This window comes from Canis lupus, chromosome 1 (assembly GCF_003254725.2).
Source record: "Canis lupus dingo isolate Sandy chromosome 1, ASM325472v2, whole genome shotgun sequence".
In the NCBI taxonomy this organism is placed as follows: Eukaryota; Metazoa; Chordata; class Mammalia; order Carnivora; family Canidae; genus Canis; species Canis lupus.
The window spans coordinates 62,712,869-62,737,145 of NC_064243.1; the positions used below are offsets into that span (position 1 = coordinate 62,712,869).

General features: G+C 38.1%; 1 protein-coding gene across 18 annotated transcripts in view; it reads right to left on the bottom strand.

Moving 5' to 3' along the window:
• TRDN (triadin) overlaps positions 1-24,277 on the bottom strand; it is a 362,541-nt gene that overhangs the window by 264,666 nt on the left and 73,598 nt on the right. For all 18 annotated transcript variants that reach the window (XR_007413384.1, XR_007413383.1, XM_035705844.2 and 15 more), the window contains exon 5: positions 4,869-4,928. Coding sequence is in view for 16 of the 18 variants with exons in the window: in XM_035705844.2 (XP_035561737.2) it covers positions 4,869-4,928 (60 nt within the window). In the remaining 2 variants the exon portion in view is untranslated. The remainder of the gene's footprint in view (positions 1-4,868; positions 4,929-24,277) is intronic.

Here is a 24,277-nt window from a genome sequence, read left to right on the forward strand (position 1 = left end):
GAGATAATAGGTAGTCAGAGGAAGACTTGAGGACAGAAGAGACGGCACTGTGACCACAGCAGCAGCAATTGGAGTGATGCATCCACAAAGCAAGAAGTATAGCCGCCCTAGAAGCTGAAGGAGGCAAGGAACAGATTCTCTTCTAGAGTTCTTGAGGTAGTTTGGCCCTGATGACAATTTGTGTATGCCCAGTGAAACTGATTTTTGGTTTATCGCCTCGGGAACTGTAAGATAATGAATTTCTATTGTTTTAGGACACTGCATTTTTGGTAATTTGTTACAGCAGCCACAGAAAACTAATACACACACAACATGCCATTTGGCATTTCTACCAAAAGGATAAGTACTGTCAGGTCTCATTTCTCATCTTGCTAAGTGTAGAAATAAAGGTGAGGCAATTTAGAGGTGGAAATTGTTTATTAAGTACCATGCTATGCAGGTAAGTCTCAAGCAAGACAACTCCAAGCCTCAGTGAAGTTAATCAGCAGATTACAAGGTCCTAACTGTGGAGGTTCAGAAAAAAATTCAAGATCCTTCAGCTGTGAGAAAATTCTAGTACAGACACTTAGACACAATGGAGCAAAAAAGAAGAAAGAAACTGGGGTGGAGGGATAGTGGGAAAGCCACATACTCTTAAGTTAGAGAAATCTGAGATTAAATTTTGGCTTTACCACTTAATAAACATGAGATATTGAGAAAATCATTAAGGTCAGAAAAACCTCTGTATTCTCGGTTTTATTTTTTTATTTTTTATTTTTTTAAATTTTTATTTATTTATTTATGATAGTCACAGAGAGAGAGAGAGAGAGAGAGGCAGAGACATAGGCAGAGGGAGAAGCAGGCTCCATACACCGGGAGCCCGATGTGGGATTCGATCCCGGGTCTCCAGGATCGCACCCTGGGCCAAAGGCAGGCGCCAAACCGTTACGCCACCTAGGGATCCCTATTCTCGGTTTTAAATGGGATTATATCTCACATATTGGATTCTTCCATGAAGATTAGGTGACATGTTAGGATCATAGATTAAGTACAATGTGTGTTTCATAGTAGATAAATGCTTACATGAGGTTTTTGTTTTGTTTTGTTTTGTTTTGTCTTGTTTTTAGGAAGGTAAGCACAGATACAGAGGTGAAATGGCAAAAGGGTAGTTTAGTGTTGTGTTACAGAATCTTGGGATGAGAGAGCTTAAGTTCCTTCAGCTTATGATACAGTGGGTATCAAGTGGTCCCAAATATAGGATGAGAAATAACGCAGCGAAGAAACCTGCAAAGGATTGTCACTGACCTAATCAGTAGTGATAAAGAGGATTAGTTAATTGACTGATAGTTACTGCTGAAATTAAAATTTGCCGAGAATTCCCTGAATAGTTTCATATATAAATTTCATAATCATTTAATCTTTAAAACTGTGCTCTACTCATTTTTACATATGAGAAAATAGAGGCAACAAAAAACAAATCAACCTGTCCAAAGTTACAGAGTTAGTAGTTAGGAGATCTGGATTCTGGTTAATTCAAGACATTTCTAAAAGTAGGAGAAAAGAGTGGTGACATCCTTCTTTGTCAAAATCATATATTGTGCTCCTAGCTTAATTACTGAATAAGCATGTCTAGTGTTTGCCATGAGCCAAAGAAATGGTCTTTAACAATCATAACTCAGACCTGAGTCTGATGACAAATAGCACTAGTTTCTATAATTCTCTACAATGACTATCTACCTTTTGTTTTAAGACATATGCATACATAGTTACTTATACCTCTGAAGGATACCCAAACTGGGTGAGACTGACTGATATTTCCTGTCATTTGATATGTGGCTCTGCATCCCACAATGGTCATCTACTCCTCTGATTTACCCATGGACTACGGGCTCTAGACTGCCTTACTCATCTCCAGCTAGAAATTAGTTCTTAGAGGTTAGAAAGAAAAAAATTCTAAAAGATTTGGCTTAAATATGAGTGTATTCTGCAAGGTCATTTTGACCTACAGAATCTTCCATTAGAAGCCATCACTTTGGACTGGAAACAGCATTCTTCAAGCTAACTTCTGACACAGCAAAACACTCAGTGCCTACAAACCCCTCCAGCATGATGGAATTTTACGCACTTACGGGGCCATCAGCAACAATTTGGTGAGTGGTATCTTGGTAACCCAAGAAAAGTTAAAATATGATTGTAAGTCTCTTCTAATACTCCGCTGAATTACTACGTTATTTTAATATAAGGTCATGGATATAGAATTACTGTGATCATATTGATAAAATAAGTGATAACTTCTTTTATGTAGGGACAAATCAAGGTTAATTAAAACAAAAACATTAACTAACATGTTCCAGCTTATACCTTAAAACCAAAATGAGTACTTATTGCCAGATTAAGAATTAAAGGGCTCACCCCTCAGTTCCAAGAAACTGTTGTGTTGCCCTAAAAAACATCTGACAAAATAAACAGAGGGAAAAATAGGAATAAAAATTACCTTGGCTTCATGAATTAAAATCATTTAGATAAGGTGGATGACTATAAAAAGTACTAATTTTCTATGAAAAGAGGTGGAAACCAAAATCGATTCGCTGATGTTTAAAGTTAATTAGATAGCATATTTATGTAGAATTATTTTGGAAATGGATTTTCTCTGGGACTACATTTTGTCTGTTTTTTTGTATTCCATTTGATGAGCAAATTATCTACATGTAAAGTTCCAGAGCTTTCCCAAAGACATAACATTCCTAAAGCCCTTTCAAATGCCATATGAATCCCTTAAAGGAGAAAAAGAGAGAAAGAGAGAGAGAGAGAGAGAGAGTAATCTAGCTTCTATCACTTCCAGTATTTTTTTCTCTACCAGCTTCACCAGAACTCATCAGCTTTTTATTTTTTATTTTTATTTTTCACCAGCTTTTTAGACTCAGATAATTGTTGGCACGTTTATAACCATCACAGGCTACTCTTACCTTGGCTACATTGTATCTTTTCTTATAAGAGTTCAAATTTTTAGATAAGAATTTAAATTCCTAACCATCTGTCATGCATAACCATGACTGATATGAAATGTGGCATAGAGAAAACATATTTATCTACATATGTGAATAGTTATAAAACTGCATATATTTTCACTGAATTACCTGGAAATAAAAAGCAGGCATTATTCTACCTGGATGAAGAAACCAAGCAGTAAAATGGAAACTTTCATTCATATTGACACAGAAAAAATATGGAAAGAAGAAACTACCCCTAAAGCTCATTGAAGACTTCAACACTTGAAGCTCCATTTTCTCTTTCTTGAGAAATACGTTTCAAAATATATTTGGTCTATTCAGGGAATATATTCAGGTAATAATCTCTAACCCAGCCTTTGAGAAATTTATTTTAAACTTCAGCCAAATTCACTGTTTTAATTATGCAAGACTCACTAGTTTAATAAGCCCACTCTACAGCCCACTGCTCAAAGTCTTTAACAGCAGGACTCTAATAGAACCAGGTCCAAAATGCAAATGGTGCCATCTGCATCACCACAGCCACTCCAGCAGTACTGCTATTAAATTAATAGTACAGTCTGCAAGATAAAACAGCAGAGACTCCAATCGTGTGGAACCAGTTGAGTTTCTGTTTAACTTCCAGCAGATTGAAACACATAGCCAGTTCAGTCATGGCTAGCTTAGTTAATCCATACCCCGGAGCTGTGTCCTATTTCCCTGACCAAAGGAATTAGGGACCAAAAAAGGAAAGGGAACAGTAAGAAGACATTAGTTCCCTAAGTACAAATATAAATAGGTTTCAACTGAGTAAGCTTCAATGTCCCTGATTGTATAAGGATTCATTGACCAATCAGGAATGAATTCAAACATTAGGATTAAAGACATAATATGCAGAATGATTTAAGCTCTTCACAAAAAGGAAGTGCATAGGTATATTCAAAATGGCATTTTAATATAGATTCACATATTGGTATAATTTAAGGTTAAGTAGAACTTCTATTATTTGAAATCCTACTATTTGCAACTAATTTTACATTAGTGAGTTTTGACATAACAAATATTACACAAAATTCAATGTCTATCCTGGACAAATTATTTCATTTTATGTCCAGAGCACATCTTTTTATGATATGGAATTATGATATTTTAATTTTTTTGATATTTTAATTTTTGCCCCGACTCACTTAAAATGCATGTGAGGCTGGTCATTGAGGAATCCTGGACATATTTAGAAATATATCCCTTTGAAAGCTCTAACTTCCTAGAGGTTTCTTTAAAGTTTTATGACTACAAGGGCCACTCCTAGAAAAGAGATGCTTATAAAATGAGCAAGACAATGCTGGCCATTATTAATATGCCTCAAATACAAGATTGCAGTTACTGGATTCAGTTGAGTTGAAAGGGATATTAATCATCACGTTGTCAATGTCCATGTACCCCCTAGAGGCTGTGAAAGAAAGCTGAGGGGTCGTAGCAGTCTGTAGTCAGGCAATATAATGACTGCATTTCTGTGCCAAAGATTTTCAAGGTACTGTATGGTGCAAAAAAATTCAAGGTTAAAAAAAAATTGACATTATAGTAACATATTCAACGAAGAAAAAAAATATTTGCTAGGCAGTCCAAAACTGTATTTACAGTACTATCTTAGTAAATAAAAAACAGTGGTAAATAATTTAAAGATTGTCACAATGTTTTGAAGTTACTTTGATTCCAATACTTAAATATCACTTATATATTTGTACCTGAAGTTAACCGAGAAATAAAGGTACTCATATACACGCTATCAAAAATGTTAAAACAAGGGAACACTCCACATGAAAATGTTCCTTTCTCCCATATGAATACCCAAAATATATTTCCTAAATAAAAATAAAAATAAATGCAAAACAAAACAGTTACCTTTGGCTAGTATTTTCCTTTCAGGTTTCTCCTCCTTTTCAGCCTTTTCTTTGTGTATTTCTAGGAAAACATAGAATTTATGATTTAAAAACTCTTTTTGAAAATGTATAAACTAAAAAAAAAAAAAAAAGAAAATGTATAAACTATATACTATAGCTAAACTTTAAAATTTTACCTTGAAATCTAATTCTTCCTCAATGGAAAAAGTCATTGTTACATATTGCTACATAAATCACTCATTTATTGAAATAAGGAGAAAAAAGTTGGATTTACCTCCAAATTAGTGTTATTTGAAAAAGCTTAAAAACTTACATCAGTGAGGATATGTTGTCACCATTTCTAGTGCTAAAATTGATCACAAACTATAATTATGTTTTATTTCAATCACTCTCGATACAATTAAGAATCCTTAGTAAAAATGTCATTTAGATTGAGGAAGATTTCATTTTTACATATTAAATTAAGAATTTGTGAAATGAACTGTAACAACCTAATAGGAAATATATCTCAGAAGTATTGACTCTAAGCTATGTTTATAATCAGAATTTGGCATTGCATTTAGCCAATAATTACTGCATGCAGATATGACACATTTCATGGAATAAGTCAGCTTTTTTCTAAATATCAAGTTTTAACAAATATATTTAATTTTCTGCTAGCTTCAGTATACATTCACTGCCAAGGCTTAGAAAATGAAGTTAATTCTGAATTTGCAGTTAATTTGGATAGACCTAAATTAGATATTAGAGTTTACAAATACGATTACTACCTCTGAAAAGTGACTTAATCTTAATACCATGGTTTTTCTTAGAAAAATGCTAATGAGTTTTACTTATTTATTTATCACTTTATTTCACAGATGATCTGAGTTGGTGCTAATTACTGTACACATTTTAAATTCTCCATTTGTAAATGTGAATTTACATTTTCGTAATTTTTCCAGAAGTCAAAAATCAAGACCAATTATAGGAAATTCCTAAGTATCTTCAGAAAAGATGGTTAGTGACTTTCACCTGCTAAGGAGGTAATCCCCACTGTGAAAATCCACCCCGCCCTTGTTTGCCCCATGAATCTCCCCTGTCAGCATTTACAGGGCCATTCCTTTACCCTTATCCCATCCCTGACTTCGGTATGGCAATAGAGATACACGAGAGTTAAGATACCTAATCACATCTCTGATAAAAGTTCTCCAAGTATCAAAGAGAGATCTTCAAAGCCCATAGGAAACTTCTATTTCACTGCCTCTCTCACCATATTTAAAAAAATCTCTTCTCTATAGATCTCTTAATCCTACCCTAGGTGTGTGTGTGTGTGTGTGTGTGTGTGTGTGTGCGCGCGCGCGCAGGCGCGCACGCGCGTGTGTTCCAGATATCTGTTGGCCACTTATCAAAAGTCCTTTTTGAGTTGGGTGAATCATTGTTTGGAGGTAGAGTGGGGCTACTCTGTGCAAGCTGTGGTATTTAGCAGAGTCCCTGGCTTCTACCTGTTAAATGCACATAGATCCATCCCCTGTCATGACTATGAAAAATGTCTTTTAGACATGCCAAATGCCCCCTGTGGGACAAAAATGAGCCCCCAAGAGCTTGCTCAGATGGCTCAGGACTGTATTTCTTTTGTTTGCCCTGTGCTCTTGGTTTCCACAGCACTTCTACAATTATGCAAGCAAGAGTGTGCTGCACCATAAATTATCATATAGAGGTACATGTATGGAAAATGTTGATGTTTATAAAGAAACATGCCCAGTTTGCAAAGGCACAGTAAAGCCACATCTTATAGGCTATAGGCAATAAAGCTAACATAAATCTTATCCAACACACACACAGAATCTGCATCTTTAGAACTGTCTAAGGACATGAGATAACCAGCCTGCCTAATCACTTTCACTAGCTGGACCTACACTGGGCAGGAACCGCAGGACTTACGTGCATATTAAGGACATGGTATACAGTTAGTTGAAATTGAGATGCGTTGTGAGCATAAGTATATACTGGATTATGAAGACTTTGTACAAAAAAGAATGTAAAATATCTCATTAATGATTTTATATTAATAACATCAGAATGATACGATTTTGGACATATTTAGTGTGATCATTTTACTTGTGTGTCAACTTGGTTGACTATCCCAAGTCATTCAAATGAACGCTAATCTAGGATTTGCTCTGAAGGTATTTTATGATATAATTAAAATCCCTAATCCATAGACTTTAAATAAGAAGATGATTTTGGATCATGAGGTTTTCCAGAGAGAGGGAAGAAATTCTGTCTGGGGATGACAGCTTTCGTCCCTGCCTGTGGATTGAAGTTTGCCTGTGATTTTCCCTTCCTGACTACTGTCCTATGGGCTCTGACTTGCTTAGCCAGTCCCCACAATGACATAGGCCAATTCCTTGTAATAAATTTCTTAATATACAAATATATCTGCATAATCTTCTACTGGTTCTGCTTTTCTGATTGAGCCCTCACTGAGACCCTGATTAGGCTAAATAAGACACATCAGTACAATTTATTTCATATTATTCTTTTTACATTTTTAAACATGTGGCTACTTGAAAATTTTAAGTTGCATATGCAGCTGACATTATATTACTATCAGACAGTGCTGGTTTAGTTCCAGGAGTGGGCAAAATGACCTTTTTATTTATTTATTTTTTATTTTATTTTTTTTTTTAAATTTTTCTTTATTTATGATAGTCACAGAGAGAGAGAGAGAGGCAGAGACATAGGCAGAGGGAGAAGCAGGCTCCATGCACCGGGAGCCTGATGTGGGATTCGATCCCGGGTCTCCAGGATCGCGCCCTGGGCCAAAGGCAGGCGCCAAACCGCTGCGCCACCCAGGGATCCCCCAAAATGACCTTTTTAAAACCTTAGGTCATCCACAGGGTTAAATCTTTTCCAAGTGAAAAAAAAATTCAAAATCCTCCCCTCCAGTACCTTACTTCCTCCCTTCTATTCAGACCAACAGAGGCTATGGAGAAGATTGGTGCTTGTAGAATTCAGGCCAGTAAAGCAAGTAAAATGCCCAAGATTTAGAGGAGTCTGGATAGGCCAACAGAGTCAGCTTTAAGGGATAGTTTCTTACCTCTAGTAAGGATTTGAATACAGAAATGAGATGAAATTTTCTAACCTGAAAGCTTACATGAAATACTACATTCATTGTGAGATAAGAAGGCCTTGAAATTGTCATTTAGAAGAATATTTTTCCTTTAGAGATAGGCGTGTGTGTGTGTGTGTGTGTTTTCTCTGCAGACATCTGTTGGCCACTCAGAAGAATAAAGCAGAGGTTCTGCAGCTCCCACAGGAGGATCAGACCTGAGTTAGAACTTTCCGCAGGACCAGATGCTAAAGATCATCTGCCCTGGGTAGTCCTGTCAAAGCCTCCTAGCCTTACTTGGTCTTGGGAAGCACACTGGATAGGGTGGTGGTTTATGGGATTGCACAACCCATGTTGGTCCATGGCTGCATTTCCTGCAAGGTAGATGGAAGTTTGCACATCAGAGAACAGAGATGAGAAGCAGCAGCTGGAGCCTCCTTGGCACTCCTTAGTCTATAGCCTTTTCGTACACAGAAGCATCCCATTAGATGGGAATGAGCTCTAGATATGGAACAGAATTGAAATAAGCAGGAGTCTATCCTGGAGGGAAAATATAAAGTGAAAGAAGATAAATCTCAACAAGATTAGGATCAAGAACACCATTCATGAAAAGGTGTGTGTAGGGGGGGTGTGTGCATTGCCTACCACTTTCCAAACACATAGGAAGGAGGTAACGCTAAGAGGAAGATAAATCTCCATGTGTTGGCTATACTTCTCAATAAGTTTTCCTTAAGAAAAAATAAAGATAAATGAAGCTAAAGAAGAATTAGACTGAAAAAAAATAATGTACTTCTGAGTATGTTTTTTACTTTATGGGTAGATTAAGCAGACGCAACCCAGTTCTGCAACTCAGACCAATCTCAAGGATAAAATCCTACTACTTTATTTTCCTGATTCTGTACTTCAGTTTTATACACAGGACAGCCTCACTGCTCTGGGTAGATCTACTTAGATTTCTCACTAGTGACGGTGGGGGTCATGGATTAAAATACACACACACATACACACAATAAAATCTTTACAGCTCATAGTGAAATATGATGACCCACATAGGCATATTTTTGCAGGAACATCATCAACTAATTTTTTAACTCATGGTCACTTGAAGACCATTAGTATTTCTACAGTGGCAAGTGAAGACTTGTGCAGCTAACCCTGTAAAGGCATACACACAGCTACATTTCTCTGCTTATAGAAGACAAAAGAAATTTATTTCTTAGGACTCAAACTTAAGGATAAATTTAATCTCTCTCTGCATGTTTTATTGCAGCACTGCGTTTTCTTTGGGGATTGGATCCTATGACTAGTGTCACTGCCTGTGGCTATCAGAAGCTTGAAGAATCCAATGAAGCCTCTGCACATGTGCCAGTTCTGTCTGCTTACACTCGAGCCAGGAAATGAAAACCATTCCAGCTCCTGTCCAATTGAGTAACAACGTGCTACCAATTTAGACTTCAGAAGGATATTTTTCTCATAAGCAGATGATGTTTGATTTGTTACTCTTGACTGCTCTTTCCAGCTAAGAACCATTCGTATAAGAATTAAAATTAAATTTTAAAGATTCAAGTCACTAAAGGTAGAATTTTATTGCCCTATCATTTTCAACAAACTTCCAAGAAAAATAAAATTTCCGATAGCATATTAAAACTAGCTCCAGTTGTTTAATAATTTCTTAGGCTGGTGAGTAACTCCATTTTTTTTTGGTAATATGACAAAAATGTATCATTGCATAAAATTGCACTTAACAACATGACACCCTTTAGGAACAGTTCCCTTAAACCTGCACAAATCCTAAATACAAGGGACAAAGAAGAAGGTCAAAGCAGGCATCATTCACCTCCAAATATATGTGCGTTGCCATTAGACTAGCATCCAAAGTCACTGAAGACGTAACAAGTCTCAGCACCAGATGCCAGTTGGAATCATAAGCTATTTTGGCAACTGGTAAACCTTAAAGATTGTTTTGCAGCTAAGAAGGCACAGAGGTCAAAGTATCTTGATCCAGGTGTGAGACTACCCACAGGCCCTTAAGGATACAAGTTTGTATTTGAATTCTGAGAATTGAGGTGGGAAAAATAACATGAAAAAAGAGTGACAATTATCCCAAGATGTCAGGAGGCAAAAAGAAATCCCTTTTTCCACCGAGTCACCTGTAACCTTGCCTGAGAAGCCTGAAGCAGTACACCACCAATGTTTACTACGTCGGAAAAGCTGTAAGGACACTAAAAGATTCACCTAAAGGGCAAGGTATTTCAACAGAATGTGGGAAGCATTTTCCAGCTTTTCTCACTACTCCTGATTTTCCTCTACTGCTTTTCTCCATACGGACGTATGTATGAATGAATATAGAACGTGGAGAAAAAAAATTAACGTGTGCCTTTTTAGATTCTTACTTTTATTCATCTCCCACTCTAAAACTAATGACTTTCTAATGACTTGAAGTCATTAGAAAACTTGATCAAGGGCACTTGGGTAGCTCAGTGGGTTAAGTTGCTGCCTTTGGCTCAGGTCATGATCCCAGGGTCCTAGGACAGAGTCTCTTTAAGGGCTCCCTGCTCAGTGGGGAGTCTGTTTCTTCCTCTCCCTCTGTCCCTCCCTTCCCCTGCTCATGCTTTCACTTGTTCCCTCTCTCTTTCTCTGTCCTTCTCATTCTCTCTCTCACTATCTCCCAAATAAATAAAAATAAAATCGTAAAAAAAAAAAAGAAAAGAAAATTTGATCACACTAGGCTTTAAACGCATTCACAAATTTCTTTCATTTAAGGAACTCGAAAAATTTAAACCTTGGCATTCATGCTTTATAATTCAATGAAGATAACAAGAAAATATACCCTCCTCAGTCAGTCAGCCTTTTTTTCTAAAGTCCAAAACCAAACAAGCAACTACTTTAGAGTCCAATGTCTCTGAAGACTTGTAAAGTGCTGGGAAACAAGAGGCGCAGATACCATATTTTATTATGTTGTTGAAAATAAGTAAAAATTACTAATACTTAGGGTTTTCATTATTTATGCATTGTAATGATCATTAAATAATTTTAATAATTATCATATGAAAGATGGCATAAACTTATGGTATTCTAATATTAAAATATGCATTTTGTTAGGATACTTAGACATAGATAACTTATTAACAGATCTATACAAAAATATCCTTATCTCTGACATGTATTAAAATACCTCTTAGTGTTTAAGATAATCCATGCTGGAATCAAGCTGTCCAATTGAAATCTAATGCCTTTTCTTCCTAGCTGTGCAACTTTGATTTCTTTATCAGCAAACTGAGATTCTTAATAGTACCTGCCACATAGATTTGCATGAGGATTAAAATTTGTTAAAATGTAAAGAATTTAGAATAGCACTTGATTATTAAGTAGCATCCTATGTGGCTGCTATTATTATTATTATTATTATTATTATTATCTCTCTCACTAAATCCTAAATTTGATGGAAGCAAGAATATGTCTATTTTGTTCCACACTAAATGTTCAGTACACAACAATGGTGGCTGTCATATACTAACCACTTGATAAATATATAATAATTTTTTAAAATAAATATTTAGGTAGGACTATGAATAATAAGCTCTTGCACAATATAGAAAGTGGTGGTGGAGCATATCTCACCTGTTCTTTATGAATCACCTCTCGATTGAAATTCTAACATAAGCAGAGTTGAAAGTTTTGAGAAAGTAAAATGTTGTATTTCTAATCATTTTTACCTTTCATTAGAAATCCTGGGGAGGGCAGCCCAGGTGGCTCAGCAGTTTAGTGCCACCTTCAGCCCAGGGCTGCCCTCCCCAGGATCCTGGAGTCCCAGGATCAAGTCCCACGTCAGTCTCCCTGCATGGAGCCTGCTTCTCCCTCTGCCTGTATCTCTGCCTCTGTCTTTGTCTCTCATGAATAAATAAATAAAATCTTTAAAAAAAATCCTGGGGAAAGTTGCAGAATTTTACTATTTGTAGAAATATAATAATGTAAGTGAAATCTATTCATAAACTACAACACTTGTACAAAACTTAGATTTTTTTTGTAATGTCTTCCTGGAACATGAAAAGTTAAATAATAATCAAAGTAAGGATACTGAATATTTTTAATTTTTAAAATTTAAGAACTAATTAATATAAGAACTAATACTAATTTTTATTTTATTTTTTTAATTTATTTTTTATTGGTGTTCAATTTACCAACATACAGAACAACCCCCAGTACCCGTCACCCATTCACTCCCACCCCCCGCCCTCCTCCCCTTCTACCACCCCTAGTTCATTTCCCAGAGTTAGCAGTCTTTACGTTCTGTCCTCCTTTCTGATACTTCCCACACATTTCTTCTCCCTTCCCTTATATTCCCTTTCACTATTATTTATATTCCCCAAATGAATGAGAACATATAATGTTTGTCCTTCTCCGACTGGCTTACTTCACTCAGCATAATACCCTCCAGTTCCATCCACGTTGAAGCAAATGGTGGGTATTTGTCATTTCTAATAGCTGAGTAATATTCCATTGTATACATAAACCACATCTTCTTTATCCACTCATCTTTCGATGGACACCGAGGCTCCTTCCACAGTTTGGCTATCGTGGCCATTGCTGCTATAAACATCGGGGTGCAGGTGTCCCGGCGTTTCATTGCATCTGTATCTTTGGGGTAAATCCCCAACAGTGAAATTGCTGGGTCATAGGGCAGGTCTATTTTTAACTCTTTGAGGAACCTCCACACAGTTTTCCAGAGTGGCCTCACCAGTTCACATTCCCACCAACAGTGTAAGAGGGTTCCCTTTTCTCAGCATCCTCTCCAACAGTTGTGGTTTCCTGCCTTGTTAATTTGCCCCATTCTCACTGGTGTGAGGTGGTATCTCATTGTGGTTTTGATTTGTATTTCCCTGATGGCAAGTGATGCAGAGCATTTTCTCATGTGCGTGTTGGCCATGTCTAAGTCTTCCTCTGTGAGATTTCTGTTCATGTCTTTTGCCCATTTCATGATTGGATTGTTTGTTTCTTTGGTGTTGAGTTTAAGAAGTTCTTTATAGATCTTGGAAACTAGCCCTTTATCTGATACGTCATTTGCAAATATCTTCTCCCATTCTGTAGGTTGTCTTTGAGTTTTGGTGACTGTATCCTTTGCTGTGCAAAACCTTCTTATCTTGATGAAGTCCCAATAGTTCATTTTTGCTTTTGTTTCTTTTGCCTTCGTGGATGTATCTTGCAAGAAGTTACTGTGGCCGAGTTCAAAAAGGGTGTTGCCTGTGTTCTCCTCTAGGATTTTGATGGAATCTTGTCTCACATTTAGATCTTTCATCCATTTTGAGTTTATCTTTGTGTATGGTGCAAGAGAGTGGTCTAGTTTCATTCTTCTGCATGTGGATGTCCAATTTTCCCAGCACCATTTATTGAAGAGACTGTCTTTCTTCCAATGGATAGTCTTTCCTCCTTTATCGAATATTAGTTGACCATAAAGTTCAGGGTCCACTTCTGGGTTCTCTATTCTGTTCCATTGATCTATGTGTCTGTTTTTGTGCCAGTACCACACTGTCTTGATGACCACAGCTTTGTAGTACAACCTGAAATCTGGCATTGTGATGCTCCCAGATATGGTTATCTTTTTTAAAATTCCCCTGGCTATTCGGGGTCTTTTCTGATTCCACACAAATCTTAAAATAATTTGTTCTAACTCTCTGAAGAAAGTCCATGGTATTTTGATAGGGATTGCATTAAACGTGTAAATTGCCCTGGGTAACATTGACATTTTCACAATATTAATTCTGCCAATCCATGAGCATGGAATATTTTTCCATCTCTTTGTGTCTTCTTCAATTTCTTTCAGAAGTGTTCTGTAGTTTTTAGGGTATAGATCCTTTACCTCTTTTGTTAGGTTTATTTCTAGGTATCTTATGCTTTTGATGCAATTGTAAATGGGATTGACTCCTTAATTTCTCCTTCTTCAGTCTCATTGTTAGTGTATAGAAATGCCATTGATTTCTGGGCATTGATTTTGTATCCTGCCACGCTACCGAATTGCTGTATGAATTCTAGCAATCTTGGGGTGGAGGCTTTTGGGTTTTCTATGTAGAGTATCATGTCATCGGCAAAGAGGGAGAGTTTGACTTCTTTTTTGCCAATTTGAATGCCTTTTATTTCTTTTTGTTGTCTGATTGCTGAGGCTAGGACTTCCAGTACTATGTTGAATAGCAGTGGTGAGAGTGGACATCCCTGTCTTGTTCCTGATCTTAGGGGAAAGGCTCCCAGTGCTTCCCCATTGAGAATGATATTTGCTGTGGGCTTTTCGTAGATGGCTTTTAAGATGTTGAGGAATGTTCCCTCTATCCCTACACTCTGAAGATTTTGATCAGAAATGGATGCTGTATTTTGTCAAATGCTTTCTCTGCATCTAATGAGAGGATCATATGGTTCTTGGTTTTTCTCTTGCTGATATGATGAATCACATTGATTGTTTTACAAGTGTTGAACCAGCCTTGTGTCCTGGGGATAAATCCTACTTGGTCATGGTGAATAATTTTCTTAATGTACTGTTGGATCCTATTGGCCAGTATCTTGTTGAGAATTTTTGCATCCATGTTCATCAGGGATATGGGTCTGTAATTCTCCTTTTTGGTGGGGTCTTTGTCTGGTTTTGGAATTAAGGTGATGTTGGCCTCATAGAACAAATTTGGAAGTACTCCATCTCTTTCTATCTTTCCAAACAGCTTTAGGAGAATAGGTATGGTTTCTTCTTTAAATGTTTGATAGAATTCCCCTGGGAAGCCATCTGGCCCTGGACTCTTGTGTCTTGGGAGGTTTTTGATGACTGCTTCAATTTCCTCCCTGGTTATTGGCCTGTTCAGGTTTTCTATTTCTTCCTGTTCCAGTTTTGGTAGTTTGTGGCTTTCCAGGAATGCGTCCATTTCTTCTAGATTGCCTAATTTATTGGCGTATAGCTGTTCATAATATGTTTTTGAAATCGTTTGTATTTCCTTGGTGTTGGTAGTGATCTCTCCTTTCTCATTCATGATTTTATTAATGTGAGTCTTCTCTCTCTTCTTTTTAATAAGGCTGGCTAATGGTTTATCTATCTTATTAATTCTTTCAAAGAACCAACTCCTGGTTCTGTTGATCTGTTCCACAGTTCTTCTGGTCTCGATTTCGTTGAGTTCTGCTTGAATCTTTATTAACTCTCTTCTTCTCCTGGGTGTAGGATCTATTTGCTGTTTTTTCTCTAGCTCCTTTATGTGTAAGGTTAGCTTTTGTATTTGAGTTCTTTCCAGTTTTTGAATGGATGCTTGTATTGCGATGTATTTCCCCCTTAGGACTGCTTTTGCTGCATCCCAAAGATTTTGAACGGTTGTATCTTCATTCTCATTAGTTTCCATGAATCTTTTTAATTCTTCCTTAATTTCCTGGTTGACCCTTTCACCTTTTAGCAGGATGGTCCTTAACCTCTACGTGTTTGAGGTCCTTCCAAACTTCTTGTTGTGATTTAGTTCTAATTTCAAGGCATTATGGTCTGAGAATATGCAGGGGACGATCCCAATCTTTTGGTATCAGTTCAGACCCGATTTGTGACCCAGTATGTGGTCTATTCTGGAGAAAGTTCCATGTGCGCTTGAGAAGAATGTGTATTCAGTTGAGTTTGGATGTAAAGTTCTATAGATATCTGTGAAATCCATCTGGTCCAGTGTATCATTTAAAGCTCTCGTTTTTTGGAGATGTTGTGCTTAGAAGACCTATCGAGTATAGAAAGAGCTAGATTGAAGTCACCAAGTATAAGTGTATTATTATCTAAGTATTTCTTCACTTTGGTTAATAATTGATTTATATGTTTGGCAGCTCCCACATTTGGGGCATATATATTGAGGATTGTTAAGTCCTCTTGTTGGATAGATCCTTTAAGTATGATATAGTGTCCCTCTTCATCTCTCACTACAGTCTTCGGGGTAAATTTTAGTTTATCTGATATGAGGATGGCTACCCCTGCTTTCTTTTGAGGACCATTCGAATGGTAAATGGTTCTCCAACCTTTTATTTTCAGGCTGTAGGTGTCCTTCTGTCTAAAATGAGTCTCTTGTAGACAGCATATAGATGGGTCCTGCTTTTTTATCCAGTCTGAAACCCTGCGCCTTTTGATGGGGTCATTAAGCCCGTTCACGTTCAGAGTTACTATTGAGAGATATGAGTTTAGTGTCATCATGATATCTATTCAGTCCTTGTTTTTGTGGATTGTTCCACTGAACTTCTTCTTAAAGGGGAATTTTAAGAGTCCCCCTTAAAATTTCTTGCAGAGCTGGTTTGGAGGTCACATATTCTTTCAGTTGCTGCCTGTCTTGGAAGCTCTTTATCTCTCCTTCCACTTTGAATGAGAGCCTTGCTGGATAAAGTATTCTTGGTTGCGTGTTCTTCTCATTTAGGACCCTGATTATATCCTGCCAGCCCTTTCTGGCCTGTCGGGTCTCTGTGGAGAGGTCTGCTGTTACCCTAATACTCTTCCCCATAAAAGTCAGGGATTTCTTGTCTCTTGTTGCTTTAAGGATCTTCTCTTTATCTTTGGAATTTGCAAACTTCACTATTAAATGTCGAGGTGTTGAACGGTTTTTATTGATTTTAGGGGGGAGATCTCTCTATTTCCTGGATCTGAATGCCTGTTTCCCTTCCCAGATTAGGAAAGTTTTCAGCTAGAATTTGTTCAAATACATATTCTGGCCCTCTGTCCCTTTCGGCGCCCTCGGGAACCCCAATTAAACGTAGGTTTTTCTTCCTCAGGCTGTCGTTTATTTCCCTTAATCTATCTTCATGGTCTTTTAATTGTTTGTCTCTTTTTTCCTCAGTTTCCCTCTTTGCCATCAACTTGTCTTCTATGTCACTCACTCGTTCTTCCACCTCGTTAACCCTCGTCGTTAGGACTTCTAGTTTGGATTGCATCTCATTCAATTGATTTTTAATTTCTGCCTGATTAGCTCTAAATTCTGCAGTCATGAAGTCTCTTGAGTCCTTTATGCTTTTTTCTAGAGCCACCAGTAGCTGTGTAATAGTGCTTCTGAATTGGCTTTCTGACATTGAATTGTAATCCAGATTTTGTAACTCTGTGGGAGAGAGGACTGTTTCTGATTCTTTCTTTTGAGGTGAGGTTTTCCTTCTAGTCATTTTGCTCAGTGCGGAGTGGCCAAAAGCAAGTTGTATTGGGAAAAGGAGAAAAAGAGAGGGGAGAAAGAAGGAAAGAAAAGAGAATGAGAAAAAGAAAGGAAGAAAAAAAAAAGAAAAAAAAAGAAGAAAAAGAGAAAGGAAAAGAAAGGAAAAAAGGGGGTGGGGAAGGAAACAAATCAAAAAGCAAAACAAAACAAAACAAAACAACAACCAAAATAAAAAGAAAGAAAAAAAGAACCACGGGGGAGTATCTTCTGCTTCTGTGTACGTTAAGTCCCTTGGCTTCCCCTGGACCTTGTCCATCTAGCTGGTCTTCTGGGGGAGGGGCCTGTTGTGCTGATTTTCAGGTGTTAGCAGTTGGGGGAGCTGCTGTGCCCCTGCCTGGTGCAGGGCTCAGTGGGGGTTGTTTACCCCGTGAGGCCCCAGGAGCAACAGCCCCAGTGGCGAGGCCAGCTCTGGAAACCTGGATTCAGCTCAGGCAGGAATTCCGGAGCTCTCCGTCTGCAGGGCCTGGAGGCTCCGGGGCGGGGCCGCTGATCTGCTCAGCTCGGGGCAGGAGCGTCCTTGCTGTCCTGGGCCCTCCCGGCCTCTGCCTGTCCCGGGGGAGGCCGGATCCTGGGCTGTGTCCCGGCGCCCTGTGCTCCGGAGCCTGCGCTGTTGGATTCGCGCTCCCGGCCCGCAGTCCCCTCCGCGGAGCCGCCCCCGAGCCCCTCCGAGCTGCTCCTGGAACCGCGCAACCCCCTCCGCGGAGCCTCTTCCTCCGCCCGAGCCCCTCCGAGCTGCTCCCGGGGCCGCGCAGCCCCCTCCGCGGAGCCGCCCCCGAGCCCCTTCAGCTGCTCCGGGTCCCGCCGTGCGCGCTGCAGCCCTTAGGGAGCTCGGCGCACTCTCCCGGGGCGCAGTTGCTCTGTTACTGTCCCGGGGAGCCCGAGGGCATCCCCGCCCTCCTGGGTCCTGCTCCACCTCCCCGCGAGCCCCTTTCCGCCGGGAAGGTCGGTGCAGCTCCTGCTCCTCCGGGACGGGGCTCTCCTGTCCTGGGGACACTCGCCCCGGCCTCAGCCCGGCTCCTCGCGGGGCCCCTCCCCTTGGAGGCCTTTGTTTCTTTACTTCTTTTTCCCCGTCTTCCTACCTTGATAGATGCGCGAACTCTTCTCACTGTAGCATTCCAGGTGTTCTCTCGTTAATTCTCAGGCCGAATTCATAGATTTTCAGGATGATTGGAAGGTTTTCTAGGTAATTTGGTGGAGACAGGTGATTTGGGGACCCTACTCTTCCACCATCTTCTAATACTAATTTTTAATACTAAGATATTTTTAATGCTTTGCCTTATTTCAAAACTTATTCATAGATATTTATATAAAAAATAAGTCAACTATGAATTGAATATATTATACTTGTAACAAAATGTTGACAATAAAATATCCATTTCATTAGAAATAATTGGGGACAAGATTTAAAAATAGGACATGCCACTTAATGTAGCTTAGAGGAAGGCATCCAAAAATTCTATCCCCCTTGTTCTACATGTTAGGTACTATTGCAGTTGTCTAGCGTTCCCTATTGATGCTTACAGTATTTCAATGATAATCGGCACTCTCCTTTATCCGCTGGCCCTTGCCTGTATACTTACGGGCATCTTATATACAGAAATAATGAAATTTTGGCATTTGTTATACATATTTATGTTGGACATCTGAGAAAATAAGTATAGATTTTAGTGATCCTTTGGGTGACCTAAAATGGAACTTTTAGGTATAAGGGGGAATTTCCTGGTTCTCACAGTGTGTTCTGCATGTCCCACAGGACCATGTAATTATTGAATAAACAAAAAATCTTTAAAACTTCTCCAAATTAGAAGTGAAGATTCATTTCATTGGCTTGATTCTCCTTGCTCATCTTTAGGCTGGTTAATTTTATCAATATGCATTTGTCTAAATTCTATGTCCCCACAGTGCCAGGGGTAATCATAGATCAACAGATTTCCCCAAGACTCTGAGTTCAACTTCCAAATGGAACTTGGAAAGGGGGCCATGGCACTTGAAAATGGGAGGGTCACTAGAAGTAGCCATCAATGGAACCAGATCAGTGAAAATAGATTGTGTCAAAAGATTCCTAAGAATGGCCTTATTCTATAGTGAAGTCTTTCTGAGTTATTTAGTATGTTACATGTATTTTGCTTGTGATAAATAGTTTTTATCTACTTATAATCATAACAAAGCTTATTGTTGAACAGTTTATAATTTTATTTAAGATTTACATGGCCAATTTAAAGCATACAATTTTTCTCTATTAATATAACACATTGTTAACAAATTAAAAATATTATCAATTCAATATTTTAAAATGACAGACTCAACAAGTTAAAAGGATAATCTCTGTCACCAAGGCAACCATCCTGATTCTTTTAGATAACAACCAAGTTTATTAAATTATTATGAGGGTTGTGGATTTCAATGAATGCTTTTTATCATTATGTTTTCTCCACATATCTCACAAGCAGGAGACAATATAAAATGTCTTCTTACAATTTTTCTTATTTTAATAGTGAAAATTCAAATTATTCACTTGAACAAAGAATCTCTATTTATAAGATTTTGCCAATTGTGATTAGGACACAAAAGTTTAATTATGATGAATAACCAAGCAAGTCTAGTTATCTACCCAGTGGCTAATTAAGGATCCTTAAGGGAAAATATTGTATTGAAGTCTCAATATTTTAGAGAAACATTCTAAATGATGTGTAGGTATTTGTATATTTTGATGATTTTTCTGATAATTTTTCTGTTATACTGAAAAACAAAATTTTGAGGAAAGCACACTACTGACCATTAATGGAGAATAAAAAGAAATTTTTTCTTTCCCTCAAAGCTACCAAGTGTTTGTGATTAAGCTGGTGTACACTTTAGATATAGCGGTAGACAAATCATTGAGAACAGTTTCCTTCAGGAATGTTGAATCCCATAAACATAAAAATTTTTTGGACCTTAAATTTGTTAGATTTGATTCTTTGGTAAAGTTTTGTAAAATAAACTCAACTTTTTCAAGAAAAATAGTAGTCACAACACTGCATGCTCTTGACCCCTACAAAAAAATTTCAAAATAAATATAATGATATCTGTCCAACCTCATTTTTGCCACTAACTCAGTAATCTTAGGCTAATCCATTTTTCTTCTTTGAATTGTATTTTCTCCTCTATAAAATGAGATACTATTTCCCATGTGTTCATAAGCCAGATAGAGATAGAAATGATCACAAACAATACCTTTTATAAGATAATCACTAAGTGGACTTTATGGATTTGGATGGACTCAGATGACATTTTGTCTGTGTTAGAATGTGTGCTTCATATTTGATGATATACTAGACAAGATCAATGTAGCTGCACATCAGAATCATCTGGGGAGATATTAAAATGTATTCCTGAGCTACAGCCCAAACTTAATCAATTAGTCTCTTGTGGTAAGGAGACTTTTAGGGATCTCCAATTTAAATAAGCTCTCAGGTGGTTTCAGAACCACAGTCAGAAGTAGGAACTATTGTCTAGACCAACATTTCTCAAATTTTAATGTGCATGTGAGTCCCCTGGGGATCTTCCTAAAATGCAGATTTTGATTCATTTGGTCTAGATGAAGCCCGGTTCTGCATGTCTAAATCACTCCCAGATGATGCTAATGCTGCTGTTCTATGGAGCACACTTTCAGTTGCAAGCTATAGTTCAGACAAAGCTCTTGGTAAAATTATTAATATATGACATCACAATTTAATAATAGAATCATAAAATATTATGTAGCTAGAAAGGACCTGGACATCAGTAAAATCCAGCATCTTTGTTTCATGGATGTGGAACTGAAAGCTACTGGGGTTAAGTGACTTAGCCACAGCAGGTTAAGAGCAGGAGGAGAACCAGTGCAAATATTTTCCCATCATATTCCTTTAAGTCTACCTAAATCATGTTTAAAATGTTGATGCGTTCAGCTGATGACCATCAATTGTCAATAGTTATTCCAATAGTCTAGGGCAATGTGACAGTGATATTAACTTGGTTTGCATTTTATCATTCATGGTTTGGTATTTTTTTAATGGTAAATTTATATAGAAGAGCAGTCACTATGTATAAACAAAACATGCAATTATCCACTTATCTTTGACTCTCTGCCTTCCTGATGTCACAATGCATAAAAATCACCCATTTCTAGAATTCATCAATTGGGTTGCAATGGTTCTCACCCTGGTTGTGAGTTAGAAACACACTGGGGAGGTTTCGAAAATACAGCTGCTTAAAGCTTGACCCCTGGAGATTCTAGCTGGGCAAATCTGAAGTGGAAAGGGATATGGGATTCCAGATTAAAAAGACATCTGTGGCTTTCCTGCTAAAATTCATTACTGCAACAGCATCCCTCCTCTAGATTCAAGAACCAATCCTTTTTCAGTCTCAATGTAAAGAATTTGGGGAATGCTAACCTCACTCTTTACTCCCAAAGGTGGGTCTATTCCCTAGGTCTTGACAAAGGGCATGTTGCAGGTCACTGGCCAACTGATTGGTTCTAAGAAGGGTATATTACTCAATACAAATCAATGAGAGTATGAGAGTCAAATACGTAGTCTTTGCTGAAATACTTGGGGAAAAGCACAGGATCCTCTCCTGAGTTGCTAAAGTAAAATACTTTGGGCCTGAAACTTTGGTCATCATAATTGTCAGTAGCAAAAGAAAGTCAACCTGGGAATTAAGCAGTTGAAGGAAAGCAGGGTTAGGAGCAAAGAGAGAGGTTTTACTCATCACGTTATTAAAAAATCTATATCCAGCCATCTCCCTGAAGCCAGTTTCACTCTTGCATCTTCAGTCACTCAAACCATTAAAATATCCTTTCCATTAAGTCCATTTGAAATGAATTTTTGTCTCTTGTCATTTGAATCTGATGCACAGAGGTGAGAACCACTGGGAGGTTTTCTGTTTTGTTTTTTAAATTAAAAAAACAAATTAGTCTTATTTTTCAACAAATCATTCTAAATGAAAATACATAATCTGGAATATGTAATTTAACTTTAAGCCATCTGTATGCAACCTACATCTCATTACTTATGATTTTAAGAAAGGGAACTTACATAACTGGAGAGAAAAGAGTCTGGAATAACAGTTTCTCATTCATTCACTTCTCCATTACTTATCCAATCTGATTTACAGGTAAGATGGAAACAATCCTAGGATCAGATTGTGGTGCCAACATCATGGCGAATAAGAAGGGTCTCTGAGACAACTCAACTCTGACCCAGCCATTGTACATATTTCTTGGGGGAACAGGAATTTCAGTGCTTCCTCTGGCATGTCCCTTCAGGCTCTGGTTTTATCTACTATTTTTTGTGGCAGGATTTCCATACTATTATTTACCTAGTTCTGGTTCTAGTTTGCTCCTGGTTCTAGTTTGCTCACCTCCACAGAGGTGAGCTCTTTCTAGTAGCATAAGGTACAAAAATTGTCAGGGAGCACCTGGGTGGCTCAGTGGGTTAAGTGTCTGCCTTTCACTCAGGTCATGTCTCAGGGTCCTGGGATCCAGCCCCACATTGGGCTCCTGGCTCAGTGGGGAGTCTGCTTCTCCTCCCCTGTGCATGCTCTCTCTTTCTTGCTCAAATAATTTTTTTAATCTTAAAAAAAAAAAAAGATACAAAAGTTGCCTGGCCTGGTGGACCCAGAGTTCATGATAGCCACAACCCCATGGAGAAGTGAATCTCTGGATCACTGACCACATCTTTCCTTTACCTCAGCCTCCCCAGACTTCCTTATTCTGAGTCCACCTCCAAGGCTGCTGCCTGCCTATTTTTTCTGGGCTTTGTCCCCCTGCCATTGTGGGTCTGATCAATAATCAGAAAAACAGGCCGAAGATAAAGCAGAGAGTTCCTGGTGTAGCCAAGAGTAATGTGCAGCACAACCATTATGGAGCTGAGTTCCGGTCCAGACTTACTAAGTGAAGAGGTCCAAAGATAAATGTATCTACTTAACAAGTTTACTAGGGCCTACCTAGTAACCAATATTCTGAGCCTATGAATATTAACAGGTTTAGTCACCTTTCCATTTCCTCTCCCTTTTTTTTTACTCGCCATATTTTTCAGACACTTAATGTTCAGCCTGGCGCAAGCCACCGAAGCTGCCAGCAAAGATGGATGCAATCAAATCTCTGGCACGGAAACTTGTCCATCTATCTTACTCCCGATGACGGGATACAACTTTCTCAATGGCCTAATCCTAAAGTCTTGAATATTTATGATGCACAAATTTCCTGGCTCTTCCTTATTCACCCCGACTGCAAAGAGCTATTGTGAGTTCCCATCAAGTGAGAAAAATACACAATGAAAGAACCGAGTTTAAATTTACTGGGTTCTTTTCAACCCAAGGAGCTTTAGGGAAATTTAAAAACACGATTATAAGGGGAATGTAATTGGTTTTGCTTTAAGTAGAGAAGAGCCTCTTCCTCTGCTGTTGACATGCATCAGCGACAATCACAGAATATCAGTCTTCATGGTAGTTCAAACTTAAGGACAGTTCCTTGTTTCAAACAGCACATAATCAGGAAGCAAGGAAATTCAGCCCAATGTAGTGGGACATCTAGTTCTTTCCTATAAGGCAAGCGATGATTTAACACATAAGGCCACTATGCTCCTAAAGTTGAGAAACAGTTTTCCTTCCCAAAAAGCTGAGTGTGCCTAGATCCAAATACCTGAAATTACTCTTTCTTCACTTTAAAGCTAGATGTCTGAAAATGGCATTATAAAATGTAACTTCTTGTTAGGGCACTCTTTTTGTCTTCTAAAATTACATATTCCAAAGGACATGAGTGCTGTAATGATTATCCTTATATACAGAGTTGCTACAGACTGAAGTTTAACTAAGAATAAAATGTAAAAAGGAGGTAAGTATATTCATTACGTGGCACTTGGAAATGTTGGCACAAAAGTTAAAAAGCTATCTATCAGCTAAAGAATCATGCTCTCTTTAAATGTTTACCCAATCTGAAAAGTCAGAATCACGTAAATACCAGTATAGAAATATGAAAGCAAAATCATGCTAGGTTTGTGGTAAACTGATAGTTGATTTTTGAAAATGAAATCTGCCTTCGGCTCATCTGCCTTTGGCTCAGGTCATGATCCCAAGGTCTTGGGATGGAGCCCTGTGTGGGGCTCCCAGTTCAGCAAG